The 21,762-nt window shown below is 45.4% G+C and overlaps 1 protein-coding gene across 1 annotated transcript; it reads left to right on the plus strand.

The window, feature by feature from the left end:
- The first annotated feature begins 9,845 nt into the window (after positions 1 to 9,845).
- Positions 9,846 to 11,152, plus strand: LOC103696000 (RING-H2 finger protein ATL64-like). Its single transcript, XM_008777474.4, has one exon. The coding sequence runs from the start codon at positions 9,930 to 9,932 to the stop codon at positions 10,857 to 10,859; it is 930 nt and encodes a 309-aa protein (XP_008775696.1). The 5' UTR covers positions 9,846 to 9,929; the 3' UTR covers positions 10,860 to 11,152.
- The last annotated feature ends 10,610 nt before the right edge of the window (positions 11,153 to 21,762 follow it).

A 21,762-nucleotide genomic window follows, 5' to 3' on the forward strand; every position in this document is an offset into this window, starting at 1 on the left:
ACCGTGAAAAAAAAAATTTCGAAACAAGGTGGAACACGTACCTTTGCGGCCGATTCTTCGTCCCAAATCACTAGTTGCTTGTCCATGCTTCGAATGGGGCTTAAATCTCCTTCAAAGATCGCCTAAACGATGTAAATGAATCGAGGGGTTTGAGGGGGGGTTTTTTTTTTCTTTTCAAAACGAAACGAAGGAGGAGGAAGGGGGGGTGTATGAGAAAATTTCAAGGGCAATATGGTAATTACACTAAAGGTTAGTTTGGGTATTTTTTTTTTGGTTTTTGGGGGGGGTGTCCTGAGCAATAGGGGGGGGGTGTATATAGAACTACCCGGCGAGGAGCCCTAAGCCATGGGGAAATGGCCATTGGAATTCCAAGAAGGCCTACCGTTGTTGGGGTTAATTGCTGAAGTGCCGTTACTCGTGGAAAAATGCTATTGGTCAGGGGAGCAAGTGACCGTTGCCTTGTTTGGTTTGGCGGTCCCTTTCTGGGTTGAAGCAGTCGGTGGGAATCACGTTTCTCCTGTTTTTTTAGACGGGCCCGAAGGGAATCGGGTTCGTCAAAGGATGATGGACGGTGGGGATCGAGTCCGGTGGCGTGGATCCAAGTCCGGCTTTCTCGACGATGACTGCGGCGCCGATTTGGTCGAGCTGACCCGATCCGAAAACGACGTGTTGGGAGCGTTTTTGGACCGTTTGGGTCCGCTCGAGGGCAAGCTGGTTCGCTGGAACCACCAATGCGTACTCGGGATTGGACCGTGTCCAACCCCACCATTTAAGAATGGTCCAATCCCACAGGACTTAAATGGTCATGGGGCAACTACCTGCTTTGCTCGTCGGCGTGGCCACGTGTGTTGGTACAAATCCATCCAATTCGGAAGGTGGACAGCTCATTGTAAGACCAACAAAATTGGAAGTAAACTCCACCGTAAATCCTCAATTGTGTGCACGATTATTGGTGTGATCCTGGACCTAAGTTGGCACCCAATTATTAATTGAATGAGGCGGTGAATTTATGTGTTTTTCTATAGTTGTGTATGTGCATGTAAGTAGGTATGTATGTAATGCGAAACTTAGATTGAGTATAGAAAAGCATTAATAACTCTCTTAAATAAATTAGTTGGTGTTAGGCTAGTAAGAATTAATATTGCTTATAGTCAGTAAGATCTCCTACCAACTTCTTTTATGGATCTAGGAGAAAACAGACAAAAGATGCAGACTCGTCGGATTGGCTCCAACCGAACTTTTCGATGCTTAAGTCAATAAAAATTTCTTCGATGAGAAAATAAATAAATAAATAATAAGAGAGGAACATAGTCTTCCTTAGGTTCAAATTGTTATCTCTCTTTTGTTGAGGGCAATTGGATCTATTTATTGCTGGAGTCACATTCTAACAAACTCGAAGTTGCACCGCAACAACTTGCTGATATAACAACAACTTTAAATATGTCCAGTAACAACCAAGCACGTAGTGGAGTTGGTCGCGCCTTTGAGGTGGCGAGCGGTTGAGCTTCGCTCATGACTCAATGGCCGACGCTGCCAAGCTAAGCTCGAAAGTGCTAATCTCGATGGTCAGATGCTTCAATCCTGCTCAGCTTGCTGCCTGCATCTACTTGAGGAGATTGGACTCGGATGCTTTGGAGGAAACCCGGGTGCCCTAGGATTGTTGTAGCCCGTATAAGCTGTGGGCTGGATAAATTCTTGTGCACCATATCATATCGGTTATTAATTGTCACAATGGTTGTATTGCACTCATGTGGACATTAAAGTCATATTAATAGCGAAGGAAAACTTTAGTACTGAGTGGTCCCGTATCGCCTGATAAAAAGGTTGCGTAGTTTTTAATAGAAATTTATAGAGTTATACGTGCTCTCCAGGAGTCGAACCTGTATTTTGAGAAAATTTAAGTTTCCTTTATATTAGCTAGTTTTCAGACAAAAGGTACCTCGAATCATTGATTTTTTTATCGTTATAAAAATTACTGCTAAATTTGTCCAAACATGAAGGCACATGGTGCCTGGGCCTCCGGGCTACGTGAATCGTTCACGGGCTTCATTCACTTCTTCATTCCTCGCTCTGTCACAGGCTTGCAGGGCCCAAGACCCGGTGTTTGTTCTTCTCTAATTCAAGCTTATAGCTTTCTTCTCTTACAAAAAAAAACAAACAAACAAAAAAGCGCACCCTGTGATTAGTCTATCCCTAATTCGAGACTCACATATTACAGGTGGCATTTGAGATGGGGTATTCAGAGGGAATTGATACTGTTGCCGTTGGAAATAAATCCAATGAACGCTGCCGAGTTTCATCAGGTGGATTGGCTAGAGATCGTTACTCATCTTCGAAATGACTGTTCGGCGGCTGCTGTGCTTAGATGGTGATGGCTTCTATATTGATCGTCTCTGAAATAGTATTGAATAGCGGAGATTTTGCTTGGAGCAAATCCGATTTGAAACAACAAGAACAGAAAAATCCTCTTGCTGGAAAATATTTGACGGAGGATCCTTCGATGCCTAACTTAAACTAACTCTTAGAAAACAACAAAGACGTTGTGAAAGTGCTAGAGTGATAGCATGAGGAAATAAATTAGCACTTTAGGGCTTAAGAGCACTTACCTGAAGGATCTCCAGTAGTTGTTTATATAGACAAGAGTCGGCACCTATCGCTAAGAAAATTGGATGCCTGGATTAGACATTTTTAGTAATAGATATTGCGTCCCGAAGATAATGATCGGGCATTTCACTCATTCATCATATAGTTATGAAAAACGCTCGTAGCTGAGCTATTATCAATTACAGGTCAAGGGGAGAGTTTGAAATATCGTGCCTACGAAAGATAACCAATGGAAGAAATATTAGATATCTTGACCTTGGCTTGAACCGATCCATTTGACTTCGGTCCAAACCGAGATGAATAATCTCGGTAAAAATCGAAGTACCACTCTGCTCAAGGCGATAGTACAATATTGTAATTAATGCATGATCGGTGTGATTGTCGCCGATGTGGTGATCGGCGTATTATTCTGCTATAAATGTGCAGACGGTTGTTATTATACAATTAAGATACGCCGCTCTAAATTAAGTAATCTATTTTTATTCTACCCTCTAAAAAGGGCTAGCTCGGAAATCTTCAGATAAGTTTATTTTTTTTTTTGTTGAGATTCTACTCTACTCTAAATATTATGACTTTAGTGTTGGAGGTCATCTGCCGGATTTTTTTTTGATAAATAGACTTCTTGCACGTCAACAGGCCGCGACCAATTAATTTGTACTCACCTCGATCTTCCCGATTTTACTCCCCTTTGATTTCCACCGACCCCGGGTTAAAATTTAGCGGCAAGAGTACTTGTGGCTCGTGGCCTCGCATTGAACTCCGGTGGTACCCGAAAAAAAAAAAAACCCTCGCAAGATACGGAGAGGGCAGTGTGGTAATTGCGGTAACGAGGGATTCAGGGAAGCGTCATCTCCTGCAAGCCCAACTTTGGATGCAGTGACTCCCCTGTTCTTTTTGCTGAAACTTTAACTCCCCTGTTTCGTATTTAATGTTTTCACCTACGAGCACGGGAACGGTCTGCCTTGACTTACGAGGAGAGGATGTGACGGTCCCGCTCTCGTGACCAAAAGAAATTTTTATATATAATCGTAAACCACAGACCCTCCTCTAAAGAACTCGAACTTGACAATTTAATTTACCATTTGCTTAGGAATTTGAACATTTATGTCTACAGACCAAGATTCTATAGTTTATACCAAATTTCAGAAGACTTAGGTCACAAATTTCCTCTACCATTTTAGGAATGTGATGATGAATTTGCATTTGGTACATCTTAAATTTGGTATCCCAATTCGATTTACACACTAATCTCATATATATATATATATATATATATATATATATATATATATATATATATACACTAAAATAAAGGCTTTTCATCCACCACATGGACGCTCATATTAATAATAGTATGAAAAAACTTTTTATTAGAAATAATGAGTAAAATTTTTATTTGATATAGTTGTTTACGGAATATAGCAATATAATATCATTATAAGAAGCTTATTAACCTATTAAATTATATAAAATAAAAAATTTTCGTTAGTACTATTAAATTAATAATATTATTAATAACCATATTTGCTTAATATGTATAGTGATATTAAATTCTTCTTGCATTCGAACATCAACAAGGTGAAAACCACATGTTAATTAAATAAATAGGACGAGAGATTTGGTATTGAAAATGTAAATAAATAATTGCAAGGTTAGAATAATTATTTTTAATTTGCAATATAAACATTATAGTGGTTGCTAAAGAATTTATATAACAATTATGATCAGTATAACTAACATTCATAATTTATTTAATATAACGTGACATTTATATATAATGAAAGAAAATATTTAAAATAATTTGTTGCATAAAATTATTTAATATTTTACATAATAATTATGTTTTTATAATTTAATTCAATTCAACCAAAGCATTTATAACCTTTAAATTTAGTATAACTTTTACTCTAATCTACATATGTAATTTATTTCATGGCTTCGAGTAACAGCTGTTACAGTGTCACAATAGAACTCTGATATTTTAATAGACCTATATAATATTTTAAATATAATTTATTATACTACTAAATTGTATTTCAATAATAACTCAGACAAAAATAAAAAATCATATCATGTACATTGCATTGCCACAACCATTATCTCAAACCCCTGTCACCACCATATGATTCATTTTTTTAATAAAAAATTTTCCGCTCTTTCTCTCCCTTCTATAATATTTTTTTAATACACGAAGAATCTCTATCACCATCCCCTTTTGTCCTGACTCTAAATCTTCACCAACATATGGATTATTTTTCCTTTAGCTCTCTCTTTCTCTCTTTACTTATTATTTTAGGGTAGAGATACAAATAGATCGGATCGAATCAGATCCTAAGTGACTATGATCGGATCTGATTTTTTGTTTGGATTCTAATATTGGACTCAAATCCGACCCGGTTAAAAATCGGGTTGGATTGGATTCGGATCCTGGTCGGGTCCGGATTTTAGTCGGGTCGGATCCGAATTCGAATTAGGTCCACTTTTTTTAATGCTTTTGCAAAAAATTTGGGCAAACCTAATTTGGTCATATCGTAAGTATGATGTTCTAGGTGACCCATGACTTGAAAGACTTGCAATTGCCCTCTAGTCAGAACAGATGACCCATGACTTGCTAACTAAGTCGGTCTACAAGCCAAATTTCATATCACACTTATTTTTCATCTGATTGGACGGAACTTGGTGTCTCCCAGCTCCCCTCTCACGAGGACCAAAAAAATCCCTGGCCTTCTTCCAAAATCCAATTCCATTGCAGAAAACTGGCACATGACCCAGATTCAGTTCAGCGATCCCTCACTTTCTCCCTTCAAAAGTTAAAAGGAACAAAAACCAAAAAACAAAAGAAAAAAAAAAAGCCACCGAGGTATCAACAGTATAATAGATCGAGAGAGAATCCTGACGGGCCGAAGTTCCTTTGGATTATGTGAATCTATGCTTGTTGCTATCCTTCCACGCTTGAACCCTACTCACTTAGGGCTTTTCTGCCTCCTTCTTCTTCTTCTTTCTTTTTTTTCCTTTTTTTTTCTTCTTTTTTTTTTTGTGGTACAAAGCTTTCCCTCCTTGTTGGCTGGCATTTTCCATCCCATAGGGAGCAAGCTAACAAGCTCCTAAAAAACCCACATCTCTTTCATGTCGGCCTTGAAAACCCGCCATAAATTCACTTAAAAACGACCAATAGCACCACGACCCACACACACCCACAAAAAAGAAAAGACTCTTTTGCTTTTCCCCTCTCTCTCTCTTCGAGTGCATCCGGGTTGGATTGGATCCGTTCGGTAAATCCAGATCCAACCCAGAAAATGATTCGGGTCCAATTTTAGGACCCGACCTAGACCCAAGGATCCTAAAATTCGAGTCGGCTCAGATCTATGCGGGTCGGGGTGGGTCGGGTACGGGTCAATCCGACCTATTTGCAGCCTTATTTTGGGGTGGGCATGAGCGTCATTGAGATTTAGGACATCAAGGTTGACATTCTGGCCTGTTTAACGCAAAGGCCTTGTAAACTTGAAGCTTCTTTAGGTTGGAGATGCATTTCTGCTTAAATTTTCTGATCGTGGGGAATGTAGATCCAAAAGTTAAAAAGAAAACAATTATAACAATGAGTATAACTCATTGTAAGATCTTTTTCTAATTTATATGTTCGCCAGTTGTCAGTTCTGTTGGAAAAAAATGAATCGCTTCGAAACTCGTGAGCGCATCACCAGCACGTGATCGAAGGCGTCCGACCTGAAGGCGCCCGACCTGGAGGTGTCCGACTTCAAGACGCCCAACCGAAAGCCCAACCTCAGGGCTCTCGATCTGGCGCCCGGCCAGGCGCTCGACTTCGAGACGTCTGACCCGGGCACCCGACCTTAACATCCTTGACCTCGGAAGCCCGACCTCACTATCCACCCGCTGCGGTCACATCCTTCTGGGCTCCACTTGACAGGCCCAAACAAACTTTCACTTGCCGTCGAATTCCGTGGCCGTAGGCTTTCTCGTTCAATTGGCAATTTATCGATTTTCATTTTTTTTAGTCTCTTACCTCTTTCTGATCTACGACCACCCTTACTTGTTTTACTAGCGAAGTAAATCGCTGTGATTAGCATTCCAAGAAGTAGGAATCCTGGCTTTCAATATCCCCATCCGTCCATCTCTTAGTTAGAAAGAATAACGATGTCGGGTCTTCGTCTTCGAGCTGTTCAGTAAGCAAGCAGAAAGGAAAGATATTCGGTCAGAAGCAGGTTGTTATTAGAAAGCTAGAAAGATAGGGTTCCTGCAGTGAACAGTAAGATCAAGGACATAAGCAGGAAAGGAAAGAACATCACAGTCGAAAGTCCTTCACATTTTCACCAATTCCGACCTGTCAAGCCTAGGTCATTGATACTATATCCCTGTCTTCATACTATCTGATCTGATCAGTTAGTTGGAGTTTTAGGTCTTTGCCTTATCTCCCCTAAGCGGAAGAAAATCTCTTCTTGTTGACCATCCCTCCTGGCTGTTCATCCACCTGCACTGGTCGAGTCCAATTATTGCAGCTGATTCGCCAGTCGACTCATCCCCTTATTTCGATGTTGGTGGGTAGTGAGCTATTGATGTGGGGGAGGAGGTTCGGAGGACGGGAAACCTTCCCTGCAGCTCGACCGGGGACCATGCCCTGCAACAATTAAGGCGCATGGCCTCCGCAGATCTCCAGCTCACTCAACAATTAAGGCGCATGGCCTCGGCAGATCTCCGGCTCACTCAACAATTAATGCGCATGGTCCCCGTTGATCTCCGGCTCACTCAACAATCAATGCGCATGCTATCTACGGATCTCAAGCTCTCCACGGCAAGCAGTTGGCCCACTCAGCTACGTCCGATCAGCCACGACAACTCATTAGCTCCGGCCTAATCTCCCATGGCAATGCATTAATTCACATGATCGTGCATTAATTCACACGATCATGCTCAATCATGATGGCAACCCGTTCGCCCCATCACATCGCAGGTAATCCTGTACCCCTCTATAAAAGGAAAACCCCTCCCTCTTAGAGCGGGTCCGGACTCTGAAACTCGAGAAAATACTTTCTCTCCCTCTACACATTAGCCCCCTCTGACTTAAGCATCGGAGGGCCGGCGCCGGAAAGCCCGGCCACCGGCTTTTTTGCAGGACTCACACCCTCCAGGAGGACGCCACCAGCCGGCGCACCGCCGACCACCGTCCCTGCGGCGGAGCTCCTCCCACGGAGGACAGGACAGGACGCACTCCTCTCCGCTCTCTCATCCCCACGGAGGACGCAGTCTGCCGGCGCACCGCCGTCCGCCCTCCCGGCAGCGGAGCTCCTCCTCCCCTGGTTTCGCGGCGGCCCCCGGGTCCAATTTCCAGCAACAAGTCACATAAAGAAATTTACCCATCTAACATATTCCTGCAACTTCTCAATCTTGCAGCCAAAATCCCACCTAGAAAGGTAGCAGCAATAGAGTTATGTTTGAAAGCTTGAGATGGCCAGAAGGTGGGGGCTCCCAAGAAAAAAAAAGTAAGATGGAGCGTTGTAATAGTGGAGTGGGAACCCTAGATGCTTCTAACCCACCCTAGTGAAGATGCCCGAGTAGGGGCAATGATTCAGTCGTATAACGAGTGACTTTGTCCACCACGACCCTCGGAGATACCCTCCTACCCTCAAAGGTATAAGCAATTCTATCCAGCCGAATATGATACGCCATGTAAGCACAAGTGATATCTTGCTCTATGGTCCCCGGTCTCCTCACCAACACTCTCAGGTGATCTAATAAGTCCTCCGCCGGCTCCACACTTCGTAGCAAGGTAACAGGTGCCCTCTGCCAGGCTTGCACAATCCGAGGACACTTCAGAAGAGCATATATGACTGATGATCTCCTCCGTATCAGTGCACTCTTCACCCCAGAAGCTTGTTATTTCATAGATCCAGCCATGAACGAGTTAGTAACTCGTTTATACTGTCGAGCACATAAGTAACAATGTAGAGCTTTTGGTTACCGGTGCTAAGATCTAGCTTGAGTACCATATTCGTGCAACCCCACATCTAACTTTTGTACGGAGTGAATCACGAAGCTGGCTACCTATATTTAATTAGACAAGAAGCTAATTACCAAGTGCCCTGATTACGGACGCTAGCCATGCTAGTCCCATCCATAAAGCACATGGAGCCTTCTCCTGAATTTGTTTTGCCTAGGTGTAAAGGGAGCCAGCCACCCTAACAAGATCCGGTCCTTCGCAGAACCCGCTCAGTTCTTTCTCATATCGCCACTACCACGTCCCATTGCATTTGAAAGCATTAGGAAGCAGAAGTAGATTAAGCCTCGCTTCCACCACTAACTAGATAGCTGTCATGTATATCCTATGATATGCATGAATAATGAAAGAAACCACTCCTCCGTAGCTGATGATGAATATAAAAACGTTTCAGGGGACTTGTGGATTGTCTCATTGAGATCACTACTAAAAAAATATCTTATTAGGATACTTTTTTGAAATTGCCGATATAACGTAAGCTATCTGTAAAGCGCAGAGCTGGTTGGCAGGCACAATTTTTTTTTTCTCTTTCAATCCCTTCGCTCAAATAAAGAAGTATGAACCTTTATAAATTTTGTTTTCAATCTATTATAGCTGAGCAGTGAGCAAATCACGACCCTTTCTGCATCCACCGAAGGCTAATGTGGGCCCGACATGTTTTGTCCACTGGCATGTTGGGTATTTGGACCCTCTACCCACCGAACCCATTTAAGCATAAGCGTCTCATGGGTTTAAACAGAAGCGTCGTTGCATGCGAGGATCCACGCCGACGTATGTTTAGTTCTAGATTTTAAATATTTATATAAAATTAAAAAAAAATAAATAATATTTTTTGATTAATTTTGTTAAATAAAATTCTGAATTAAATTCAGAGGAGAAAGTCATCTTGACCGACAGGGTCTAAGTCGCACACCCTCACAGTCAGCACCAGCGGCGAGGACACGAAAAAGCAACCGGGTGGGGTCGGGTCGGCAGCGACAGCGACGACTGCCTCGCCTGAAGTTTCGCCGAAGACTTCCGCCCCCCGTTTCAGACACCGCGCGAAGCTTCCTTGGAAACAGCGGCTCACTGTCCCAGAATCAAGACCCGCGTTCGGATTCCAACCCTTCACTAACGCCACCCCCCAACTCCAAATCCCAATCCTACCCCCTCTTATCTTGATCCTATACGGTACCAAGAAGGGCATTTTAGTCGAGAAGAAAATAAGGCAAACCCGTTCCCGCCGCCTCGTGCTGCTACCATTATAAAGGGCCGGTTAGGTTCACCTCGCCGCACGAAGAAAAAGTGGGTAGGGAAGAAAGAAGAGGTAAGCCTGATGGATAACAACAGTAACGGTGATCCGAACCCGGGCGGCGGGGCTCCACCGCTGAAGGGCTACGCTCTAAGCGGCAAGATTATGCTCACCGCCATCGTCGTCCTCTTCACCGCCGTCCTCCTTATCGTCTTCCTCCACCTCTACCTCCGGTGGCGCGTCCTCCGCCGCTCCTCCTCAGCGCGCCGTCGACGGAGGCGACGGCTCGTCTTCGCCGGCGAGGACCAGATCTTCCGGTCCCCCGCCGATCGTGGGTTAGCTGCTGATGTTCTCAAATCTCTTCCCGTCTTTGTGTTCTCTGTCCGCGGCGGCGGCGAGGGGGATGAGGTGGTGGAGTGCGCGGTGTGCCTGGCGGAGTTCGAGGAGGGTGAGAAGGTGCGCTCCCTCCCGCGGTGCGGTCACCGATTTCATATCGAGTGCATCGACATGTGGTTCCGGTCCCACGCCACCTGCCCCCTCTGCCGCACCGCCGTGGAGGCGGCGCCTCCGCCGGTGAATAGCACCATCTCCGTGCAGGTATCAGCGTCGGAGCCGCCCCCGCCGCCGCCGGCGGAGCGCTCCACTTTGGCCTCCGATTTGTGCAACAGGTGCGGCGGGGAGGAGGGGATCGGGTCTTCCTCAGCTGATTTGGGAGGTACGGAGCTGAGGATCGAGGTGCCGGCGAGGAGGGGCGAGGGTTTTAGGGGGTCGGAGGAGGAGCTGGGTTTAGGGTTAGGGTTGGGCTCGCCGGGGGGACCGGGGATGAAGTCACCGGGGAGCCGGATTCTGCTGCTGAGGAGGCTCCTGAGTAAGGATTTGAGGCCCTATCGCGGCGGGAGTTCCGGGGCGGAGCCGGATTTGGAGCGAGGGGAAGGGGCGGAGCAATCTTCTCCGCCGTCTCATTCTCCGTCGACACCGACACCGCCACCGCCACCGCCGGCAGCGGCGGTTTGAGATGGAATCGGAGACGTGGCGGAATCGCAGTCGTCGGTGCGCGCGTAGCGAGTCGGATCCGAGAGTATAACCGTATAAGTGTAAAGATTCCTTTATTGGTTTGTCTTTTTTGACTTCTAACACGGAGAGGATGGAGTAGCGAAAAACAGGGAAGAGGGAAAGGGTTTGCTTGGTGGACTGGTGTGTGGTTGTAATGGGCTTGCTTGTTATTTCGTGATTACGATTTACGATCTTCAAAATGGAAGTCGTCGCACGGTTTGCAAATGCGCGTCCGACACGTTTATGTTCGGTCAGTCTAATTGCTTGTTTTATTTTATATATATATATTATATAATAAGATCAGAAAATGCCGCCGATTGGTATGAATATAGCTAATAAAATTAGAAAATTAAAAATTACATAAAACACAAGTAATAATACGTGGTTTGCCCGGATGAAATTTTTAGAATGGTGAATTGTGTAAGAGACAATTTAGTCTACAGTACGATTTATCTTTCTACGTGCATGCGTGGCTTGATACGCAACGCTCTTCTAGCAATCTGACCCTTCTCATTCGCCGTGGCCGAGTCCATTTATGTTTGGAAATGCGTCCCCTCAACGCGTTAAGGCATTCAATGTTCGGAAATGCTTTAGAAAATGCGCATGGTTCGGAAATGCACGTCCGACGCGTTTATGTTCGGTCCGTCCAATTGCTTCTCTTACGCGTCATTCTGAAATTCTTTCCGATATTTGGCGTTTTTTTGGGTACATTTCGGATACTTGCTGTAAACGGTAATACTTACCGTTGCCGGGCTGACCCGGTTAACAGCACAATCCCACACCAAGCCAGGAAAAATGAGTTGCATCCTTCAGAAGATATTGTCCAGGCACTAAACTAGCGGTTTTGCCCTACAAAAAGCGCCTCCTAAGATAAGAGGTACACACTGAGTACGCGCCCGTAGCTTAGTGGCAGAGCTCTGTATCCAGAAAGTATTATCCGCTTTAGGAATTGTAAATTCTTGGGGCATTAAATCTCGCCAAGGGAGCCACCCCTCACGGGTTTGTCCCTCCTCAGAGGGCGCCTCCTGATGAAAGGCTTTGAGCCCCACATTATAAGGCAAAAACCTTTCCGCTACTTGATCGATATGGGACTAAATTCGGAAGCCTCTAGAACACTTACTATTTACCATGGTTGAGTGAGCTATCATCCATGCCTCTACGCTGTCAAATGATTAAAAATAATTATTATTTATATAATCTAAGAAATTTACTATTAATTTTTGAAGAGAGCTTCCCTTTTGACTCGAAATTATTAAATAAAATATATTTATGTAAATCGAGTCATTACATTAATGTAAGATTAAAATGATGCTAAAAAAAAATAAAGAGAAAAAATTGAGTGAAGTCGTCCTAAGCATTTCTATTAAGGTTTTTGGTAACCTTGTTATTTTGTTATAATGGTCGCCTTCCCAAACCGTCCTTAGCCATTATAATTTGTCATAACTATGTTGTGCGTTATCTTTGTTTCAATGGACCATCATGGCACTATATAATGTGTTTAACATTCATTAATTTTTTTCATTAATTCCCTTCAAAAAACGATCATTATTTTTTTTTATAATGAAGAGGATGGAAATGGTTATAGTAGTTATGATAGTAATATAGTATACAAGGTTAGGGTAGTGAAAAGAGCTTCTTAATTTGTATGGAAAAAAGTTATAGATATAATATAGATAACGTTCAAGACTAAAATAATAACTATTTTGATTATTATTATTAACTTTACAATAAAAAAATTAAAAATGTGACGATAAAATATGGAAAGTGATAATAAAAACAACATATATATATATATATATATACACAGATAATTATTTATAAAATAATATTTTGAACTAATAAGATGATTTGAATTAAAAAATAACTAAATGAGTGCTAAACTCCAACGGTAAACGTAATGGCAAACTGGAACAAATAGAACTATGACCATTATCTACGTGCCAGTAATACCTAGTACAACATGTAGGTATTTCGAGCCTATATATTAGTAAATTTAAAGTCACGGTTTAGGCCCACCATTTGCCAGAATCTTGCAGGCCGTCTGCAATACACAGCAGAATTTGAGAGACACGAAAATGATGTTATGATTATTTTTATTATTGCAAAAAAATATCTTACATCCGTAGTTTAGACCCAACATTGCTAAACCAAGAACAACTTACAAAAAATAATGAAACTTAGATGCTATGAAGACTACAACTAAGACCATGTTTCGCATGGACTCACGGTTGGATCACCCACAACATAGGTCTCAGAGCGCTCTAAATTAATCATTCATCTATCTGCACAGATATTAAAGTAATCAATGGATGATCTGGGGGTGGATCGTGAATCCTTCTTTTGTGCAAAAAATACGGCCTCAGAGACTAGAAAGTGACCGGCGGATGATCCGGTGATGGATTTATGAATCCTTTTTTCGTGCAAAAAATAGAACCCGGTCTTCGACCGGGCGAAGACCGGAGACCACATCTTACGGCAATCAGAAGGCAGATGGCTGAAACAGTGTTAGGCTAAAGAAACTGGGCGAGTAGTTGTAAATTGACTCAGCCTGACCAGTGCTCTGATCTAAATCTATATCCTCGTGAGCAAAGGTCTTGGTTCGTGGAGCTTTGGCCGGTTTCTTCTCCCTTGCTGATAGGTTTCTTGTACTTTTTAGCATTGATTGGGGTCAAAACAACATCGTTGAGGAGTTCTTTGAGAAGACGGAGGCACGCGTTGTTTGGACCCCCCCCCCCCCCCAAGTTTAATTCCCCCTTGAATTCAAATTAGCAACTAGTAAGTGACGATCGGTACGAAAGGGAGGCATACTAGCAGGGGATTCGTACTAAGAGCGGTTATTCCGCAGCGTATAGGGGATGCGTTAAAGAATGGGATGCTCGTGGTGTTTTCTCGGTCTGGAATTTTGACAAATTTCTTAACATGGTTGCTTGCTTTGGCTGTGTGCTGGTTATGGAAGATATCCACGTGGCTAAGCTGCTTGCGTTCGGAAAAAATATCTGCAAGGGGGGAAAATAGATGGACAGAATTGTAACTGTTGCTGGAAATTGGACCCGGGGGCGGCCGCGAACCGAGGAGGAGGAGGAGCTCCGGCGAACACTGGCGGGCGGCGACACGAAGCCAGGGGAAGGAGGGGCTCCGCCGCAGAGACAGTGGATGACCGTGCGCCGGCTGGTGGCGTCCTCCTGGAGGGGTGCAAGTCCGCCGTAGGAGCGGTGGTCGATGGCGTGCCGGCAGGTGGCGTCCTCCTGGGGGGCGTAAGTCCTGCAAGAAAACCGATGGCCGGGCTCCCCGGCGCCGGCCCTCCGATGCTTAAGTCAGAGGGGGGCTTAATTTTGGAGAAGAGAGAGGGACTGTATGTGAAGTCCGAAAAAATCTCCTTGGAAGGAAGAGGCCCCCCTCATCTCAGAGGGAGAAGCTCCCCTTTTATAGGGAGAGTGGCAGGATTACCTGTGATGTGACTGGGCGAATTAATGGGTTACCGTCACTGTCAGGGAGCTGTCACGATTGATCGGACCCGTTGGGGTGGTTGAACCGCCGGCCGTGGTGGGCCTGGGGTCCGTAGATGACAAGTGCATTGATTGCTGAGTGAACCGGTGGTCAGAAAGAGCCGTACGCTTTGATGGTTCAGTGATCCGGAGATCATCTTGAGCCGTGTTCATTTAATGACTGAGTGCATCGGAGGCCTGAGGGGGTCTCATGCATTAATGATAGGGTGTGCCGAATGCCTGCGGAGATCTTGTGCCTTAATGACTTGGGGATGGTGGCAGATTGAAGTGGAGTCATATATTTAGTTGTCAGATCCTTTGGAGGGTTAGGCGGAGATTGGATATTTGGCCAAGGCATGGGCTCGGCGGGGTTGCCTTTCTGGTCGGCGCTCTCTGGTCTCGGCCTTCTGGTCCCGGCTCTCTGGTCTCGGCCTTCTGGTCTCGGCCTTCTGTGCTCGGCCTTCTGTGCTCGGCCTTCTATGGTCGGCAGCCTTCTGTGCTCGGCAGCCTTCTGTGCTCGGCCTGCTGTACTCGGCTCGGCCTATGAGCTCGATTACTTAGAAGAGCCCGATCACTTGATGAGCTCGAGAGCGGAAGAGCTCGATCACTTGGATGAGCTCGAGAGCGGAAGAGCCCGATCACTTGGATGAGCTCGAGAGCGGACGGATTTGGGTGCTATAATTGCATTTGTGGGGTGGTCCATTTTTCCACCAACACTACCCCCCGACTTCCGAGTTCGAGCTGCCTTTTGGCTCGGACGAAGGAAGTAGTCCAGTCGTCGATCATCCTGTAATATAGCCAAATATATATGGAGATGTGCGTGCTAAGCAGGATGTACCTTTCATGCAGTTATAGTGCTTTAGGTCGACTCAGCGGCCTTCTTTGGCTTGTGGTCAACTCAGCAGGGTGCCCCCACTCAGATCGGGGCGTGTTGTCGTAGGAGGCGTCGAATGGCGTTGAAAGGCGTCGAATGGCGTTGAATGTCGTCGAATGGCGTCGAAATGTCGTCGAATGGCGTCGAAGTGTCGTCGAATGGCGTCGAAGTGTCGTCGAATGGCGTCGAATGGCGTCGAATGGCGTCGAATGTCGTCGAATGGCGTCGAATGGCGTCGAATGTCGTCGAATGGCGTCGAATGGCGTCGAATGTCGTCGAATGGCGTCGAATGTCGTCGAATAGCGTCGAAGTGTCGTCGAATGTCGTCGAAGTTGGCATCCCAAGCTTAGCCAGAGCATCATTGGAGACGCATACAGGAGACGGACTTCGTCCGTCGGCGATCGTGCGCCCTATTCGGGGCGACGTTGGTCGTTTTTTGGATTCTCCGACCTGGAAATAGATAAAATATTGAAATTATTTGAAGCCAAAGTGGCGTTCTGTACCTTTTGGAGATATTTTGATGGCTTCCGAGCTCCGAAGTCCCTCAGGACTTGGCTCAGCACCGGCCTTCTTTGGCTCGATTTTCTGGGAGGTGTTCTGCGCTCGGGCTTCTGAGCTCGCGCTTATGAGCTCAGCAGCCTTCTGAGCTCGGCTTGCATGAGCTTGGCGGGGGCTTCTGTGATGGCGTCGCTCTGAAAGGGAGCAACATCGCGGGCGCCGTCCTAAGGACTCGCCCGTGAGGAGGGAGTACATGCTGGTTTCTTGCTTGCTGCCGGAAGACAGAAGACTTGGAAGGACAATGAGATTTAATGGGGCTGTACCCTTTGTCACAGAGGCTTACAATCCCATTTTAAAGCTCCATAACTCTCCTTCTCCAGATCTCAGCTTTTATTTCTCTTTCCCCCCAACTCGTTGACGTGAGACTTGGACTACTACTTCTCACTGGTTGCCCCCACATACGTCGTTGCAGCGGGAGCCATGCCTGATTCGAGATGGCTCGGAAGAAAGTTTCTTCCTCTGCTTTACATGATCCCGTGGAGGCGGCACAGGAGGGGCCTCCACTTGTTGCAGGCTTTGGGCTGCAATGGCTAGCGCTTGGACTTGCTGCACTAGCGCATCGAAGTGCTCGAGTTGGACTTGTGGAACTTGATCTACCGGAGATCTTGGTGGTGAATTCTGGACTGAGCGTTTGGGACTTGGAGCATGATGCTGAGAGGCGTTAAAGACTCCTCTGCTCCTTAGTTTCATGGCCGCGACTCGGGCCCTTCCTCTAGCGCCAACTGTTGCTGGAAATTGGACCCGGGGGCGGCCGCGAACCGAGGAGGAGGAGGAGCTCCGGCGAACACTGGCGGGCGGCGACACGAAGCCAGGGGAAGGAGGGGCTCCGCCGCAGGGACAGTGGATGACCGTGCGCCGGCTGGTGGCGTCCTCCTGGAGGGGTGCAAGTCCGCCGTAGGAGCGGTGGTCGATGGCGTGCCGGCGGGTGGCGTCCTCCTGGGGGGCGTAAGTCCTGCAAGAAAACCAGTGGCCGGGCTCCCCGGCGCCGGCCCTCCGATGCTTAAGTCAGAGGGGGGCTTAATTTTGGAGAAGAGAGAGGGACTGTATGTGAAGTCCGAAAAAGTCCCCTTGGGAGGAAGAGGCCCCCGGCCCCTTTTTTAGAGGGAGAAGCTCCCCTTTTATAGGGAGAGTGGCAGGGTTACCTGTGATGTGACTGGACGAATTAATGGGTTACCGTCACGATTGGACGTGGGCGTGGAAGTAATGAGTTGCCGTGGATGGCCCGTTTCCATCATGGGAGGAGATGGCGTGCAGCCAGAGCTTGCTTGAGGCGCACAGTGCAGTACATTCTTGGGAATGATGAGGCGTTGACAGTCGTAGCAGAGTATGATTCCTGATTAATATGTCGTGGCGTGGTCGGCAAGTAAAACATGGTGCGGTAAGGCTGCTGCAGGGCATGGCCGCAGCATATAGATGACGAGGTCGGCCTTCTGAGGTCAGCTCAGCCTTCTAGTCTCGTCCTGCTGGTCTTAGCCTTCTGTGCTCGGCCTTCTGTGCTCGGCCTTCTGTGCTCGGCAGCTTTCTGTGCTCGCAGCTTTCTGTGCTCGGCAGCCTTCGGAGCTCGGCAGCCTTCTGTGCTTGGCCTGCTGTGCTCGGCTCGGCCTATGAGCTCGAGCACTTAGAGCCCGAGCACTTGGATGAGCTCGAAAGCGGAAGAGCCCGATCACTTGGATGAGCTCGAGAGCGGAAGAGCCCGATCACTTGGATGAGCTCGAGCTTGCTGACGGATTTGGGTGCTATAATTGTATTTGTGGGGTGGTCCATTTTTCTACCAACACTACCCCCGACTTCCGAGTTCGAGCTGCTTTTTGGCTCGGACGAAGGAAGTAGTCCAGTCGTCGATCATCCTGTAATATAGCCAAATATGTATAGAGATGTACGTGCCAAGTAGGGTGTACCTCTCATGCAGTTGGAGTTAAGTGCTCCAGGTTGACTCAGCGGCCTTCTTTGGCCTTGTTAGTCGATGGAGATCGAGCCGAGCTCGATTAGTCGATGGAGATCGAGCCGAGCTCGATTAGTCGATGGAGATCGACTATTTTTCCCCCAACACTAGAACTGTTGCGGGGTTCGCACCCCGACACCAGCCCGCACACCAGCCGAGCAGGAAAAGCATCCGCGTCCCTTCCAGAGGTATTGTCCGCTTTGGGGATCGGGAATCGTCGACCGCTCCCGGGGGTCCGCGCTGTTCCGGCGGCGCCTCGGGTGGAACCACCCTTCCCACCCCTCACGGTTTTATCCCACAAAAGGGCCCTCTGGAATTTGGACCCGGGCACCAGCCCGCACACCAGCCGAGCAGGGAAAGCATCCGCGTCCCTTCCAGAGGTATTGTCCGCTTTGGGGATCAGGGATCGTCGACCGCTTCCGGGGGTCCGCGCTGTTCCGGCGGCGCCCCGGGTGGAACCACCCTTCCCACCCCTCACGGTTTTATCCCACAAAAGGGCCCTCTGGAGGAAAGGTTTACACCTCCTCATTATAAGGCACAGACCTTTCCATTGATTAGAGCATGATGCCGGGAGGTATCAGAGACTCCTCTGCTCCTTAGTTTCATGGCCACAACTCGGGCCCTTCCTCTAGCGCCAACTGTTGCTGGAATTTGGACCCGGGGGCGGCCGCGAACCGAGGAGGAGGAGGAGCTCCGGCGAACACTGGCGGGCGGCGATCCGTCGGCGGGCGGCGTCCTCCGTGGGGGGAACCTGCAAAAAGCCGGTGGCCGGGCTTTCCGGCGCCGGCCCTCCGATGCCTAAGTCAGAGGGGGGCTTAATTTTGGAGAAGAGAGAGGGACTGTATTTCCAAGTCCGAAGCCTCCCTTGGGAGGAAGAAGCCTCCGGCCCCTTTTTTAGAGGGAGAAGCTCTCCTTTTATAGGGAGAGTGGCAGGGTTACCTGTGATGTGACTGGGCGAATTAATGGGTTACCGTCACGATTGGACGTGGGCGTGGAAGTAATGAGTTGCCGTGGATGGCCCGTTCCCATCATGGGAGGAGATGGCGTGCAGCCAGAGCTTGCTTGAGGCGCACAGTGCAGTACATTCTTGGGAATGATGAGGCGTTGACAGTCGTAGCAGAGTATGGTTCCTGATTAATATGTCGTGGCATGGCCGGCAAGTAAAACATGGTGCGGTAAGGCTGCTGCAGGGCATGGCCGCAGCATATAGATGACGAGGTCGGCCTTCTGAGGTCAGCTCAGCCTTCTGGTCTCGTCCTGCTGGTCTTAGCCTTCTGTGCTCGGCCTTCTGTGCTCGGCCTGCTGTGCTCGGTCTGCTGTGCTCGGCCTTCTGTGCTCGGCAGCTTTCTGTGCTCGGCAGCCTTCGGAGCTCGGCAGCCTTCTGTGCTCGGCCTTCTGTGCTCGGCCTGCTGTGCTCGGCCTGCTGTGCTCGGCTCGGCCTATGAGCTCGAGCACTTAGAGCCCGAGCACTTGGATGAGCTCGAAAACGGAAGAGCCCGAGCGGAAGAGCCCGATCACTTGGATGAGCTCGAGAGCGGAAGAGCCCGATCACTTGGATGAGCTCGAGCTTGCTGACGGATTTGGGTGCTATAATTGTATTTGTGGGGTGGTCCATTTTTCCACCAACAGTAGCCTTTGTCGGCCGTTCCTGGGAACCTCCAAAAACCTTTTCTTTTCTTTTTTTTTATTTTTAGTTTTTTGCTGGAATGGAAGTATGATACATAACGTATACGACTATAGCCAAACTTATTCCTTCATTTTGCTTTTGTCCGTCCATTGTGGTCCAACCCAAAAACACATCCACGCCTATATATATTCATCAAGCTAAGAATTCAAATTCAATTCATGATCAACCCGTAATCGGTCTAAGTAGGCTTGTCTGTAGTATCTTCTAGTCCACATAAGTCATGAGCAAGATATGCTCTTATTTCATTTGTACCAACTTAGGATCTAACCAAAAAAAGCGGGCTAGAAGATGCTATTTAAGTTTATTAATTCATTATAGATATCTAAGATCTATTTAATGCATAGCTGATTTGAAACTAAATACATGTTTACATGTATTTTTACGATTAGAGTGGTAGCTCAAGCAAGTTCCTTCACATATGCGTGCTAGATGAGATTGTGTCATGGTGGCCTTGTGCTGGACAATAAGGCTTCAAAGAAATAGCTATCCATTCTCTCTTAGGTTTCATTTGGTCAGGATATGTCAGATTACAACGTAATATGACAATTCATAGAAATTATTTATTTAAAAAAATGATTGTGGGAAAAAATAAATTTTATCACGTTTAGTTGATGAAAAATTATTTTAGAAAATGACATCAGAAAAAATTACTATATTTGATCGAAAGTAATCTTATACAGGAATATTGCCTAATTCCCAAGACTACCCTTGAATAAGCAATTCAAGTAGTAATTATTTCTTTTTCTCAGTCCATTTGTTAGCCATTTATTGCCCATTTACATATATATTGTCGATATTAGCTATTTCAAATAATAAAATATATTTATGAGTTAATAATTATTTTTAAATTAATATACGTATATTAGAAATTATATTTTCTTATTATAAATACAATTTAGTATATTTTAGTATATAAAATAATATATTAATTATTAATAAATAGTATATTAGATCATTGATAATTGATAAATATTTCTAATTATTTATTAAAAATAATATTTACTAATAAATATGTTAATATATTAGACTTTTTCATCAAGAAATGGTATTGTTAAAGTTATCTTCATTCGATAATCTCACGTACAAATACCATTCTCTTGGTAGTATTTATCTTACCTTCTCTCTCCAAAATATAGACGTAGGATCCATCATGTATATTACCATCTCTTTTATCTATTTTTCATACCAAATATGATAATTTAATATAAATTTTTTTTTTCATATTAGATTATTTCCAACCAAATGGCCCTTAAATGATAGAATTGGTATGCAAGTGTTGCAGGTGTGTTATTCCTTCGGATGGGGGGAATTGCTAGAAGACAGTGCCTGGGCCTCCCTTTCCCAGCTCATTCTTTTTAAGTTTTGATTTGTCTGCTCACAAGTTTGGTTATTGAATTGTCTTTGTTCTTTTGGCGTTTCAACTGGCGAGGATCTACCTGGACCCCATCTGGGCTGCCATTTTGTATCCTTTTATTAACTGTTTCTTCTTGGGAGGGATTCACAGGTCCCCCTTGTGGCTCCAGGCTTAGGCTCTCATTTGAATCTTTGATTAGCCCAATGAAATTTGGATAGTCTTTAGTTCCAGGTTTTGCTTAAAAAAGAATACCTTCATGAACCTATTGCATGCACGGCCAAGACATGGGTTCACAGCTATTTTATCCAAGTTTTGTTCCACTTGCATGATTATTCAAACACTAAAAATATAGTTCGTTTTTTTTTTTGATTGAACTGAAATTAACAATTTGGTGGACAAACAACAATATACTATTCAACTTTTTCTCAAATCGTTTGGAACAAGATTATATAATCACCAATTTGCAATACAATATGGCGTGACATAGCTGCACCGTTGTATTTGAAATATATAAAACCCAACAATCTAAAAGAGCTGTTTAACCAAGGATAGAATTCAGAACGTATTTGTATGTTCTTCACCAGAGACAAGGTCATAACGCTCCTTAATTACCATTAAAATAAAAACAAAACAATTCAAAGTTGAAGCACTTACGGGCTCATTTGGTTTGCAGAAAAAGGAAAAATATGGCCAACACAAAAATAAAAAATATCTTGGTTGGAGTTAAAAAAATAAAAAAGTATTTTTTAAAAAATATTTTTTTTTATATTTCATAAGAAAGAAAAATTCACGTGGCACATGAGAAAGTTTAATTCCCATAGGCTAAAAATTAGACTATTTTTTTTAAACATGCTCTTAAACTTTTTGATAAAATGGAGTAATTTTTTTTATTAAGAGCATAACTGGTATTTTACGCAACTTTTTCAAAAAAGTGGGTGCTCAATGAAATATTAGCCTTTTTAGA

This window comes from Phoenix dactylifera, chromosome 13, assembly GCF_009389715.1.
Source record: "Phoenix dactylifera cultivar Barhee BC4 chromosome 13, palm_55x_up_171113_PBpolish2nd_filt_p, whole genome shotgun sequence".
NCBI classification, from domain to species: Eukaryota; Viridiplantae; Streptophyta; class Magnoliopsida; order Arecales; family Arecaceae; genus Phoenix; species Phoenix dactylifera.

Coding starts and splice junctions, on each gene's coding strand:
- LOC103696000 (XM_008777474.4), top strand. CDS start 9,930: ATGGATAACAACAGTAACGGTGATCCGAACCCGGGCGGCGGGGCTCCA.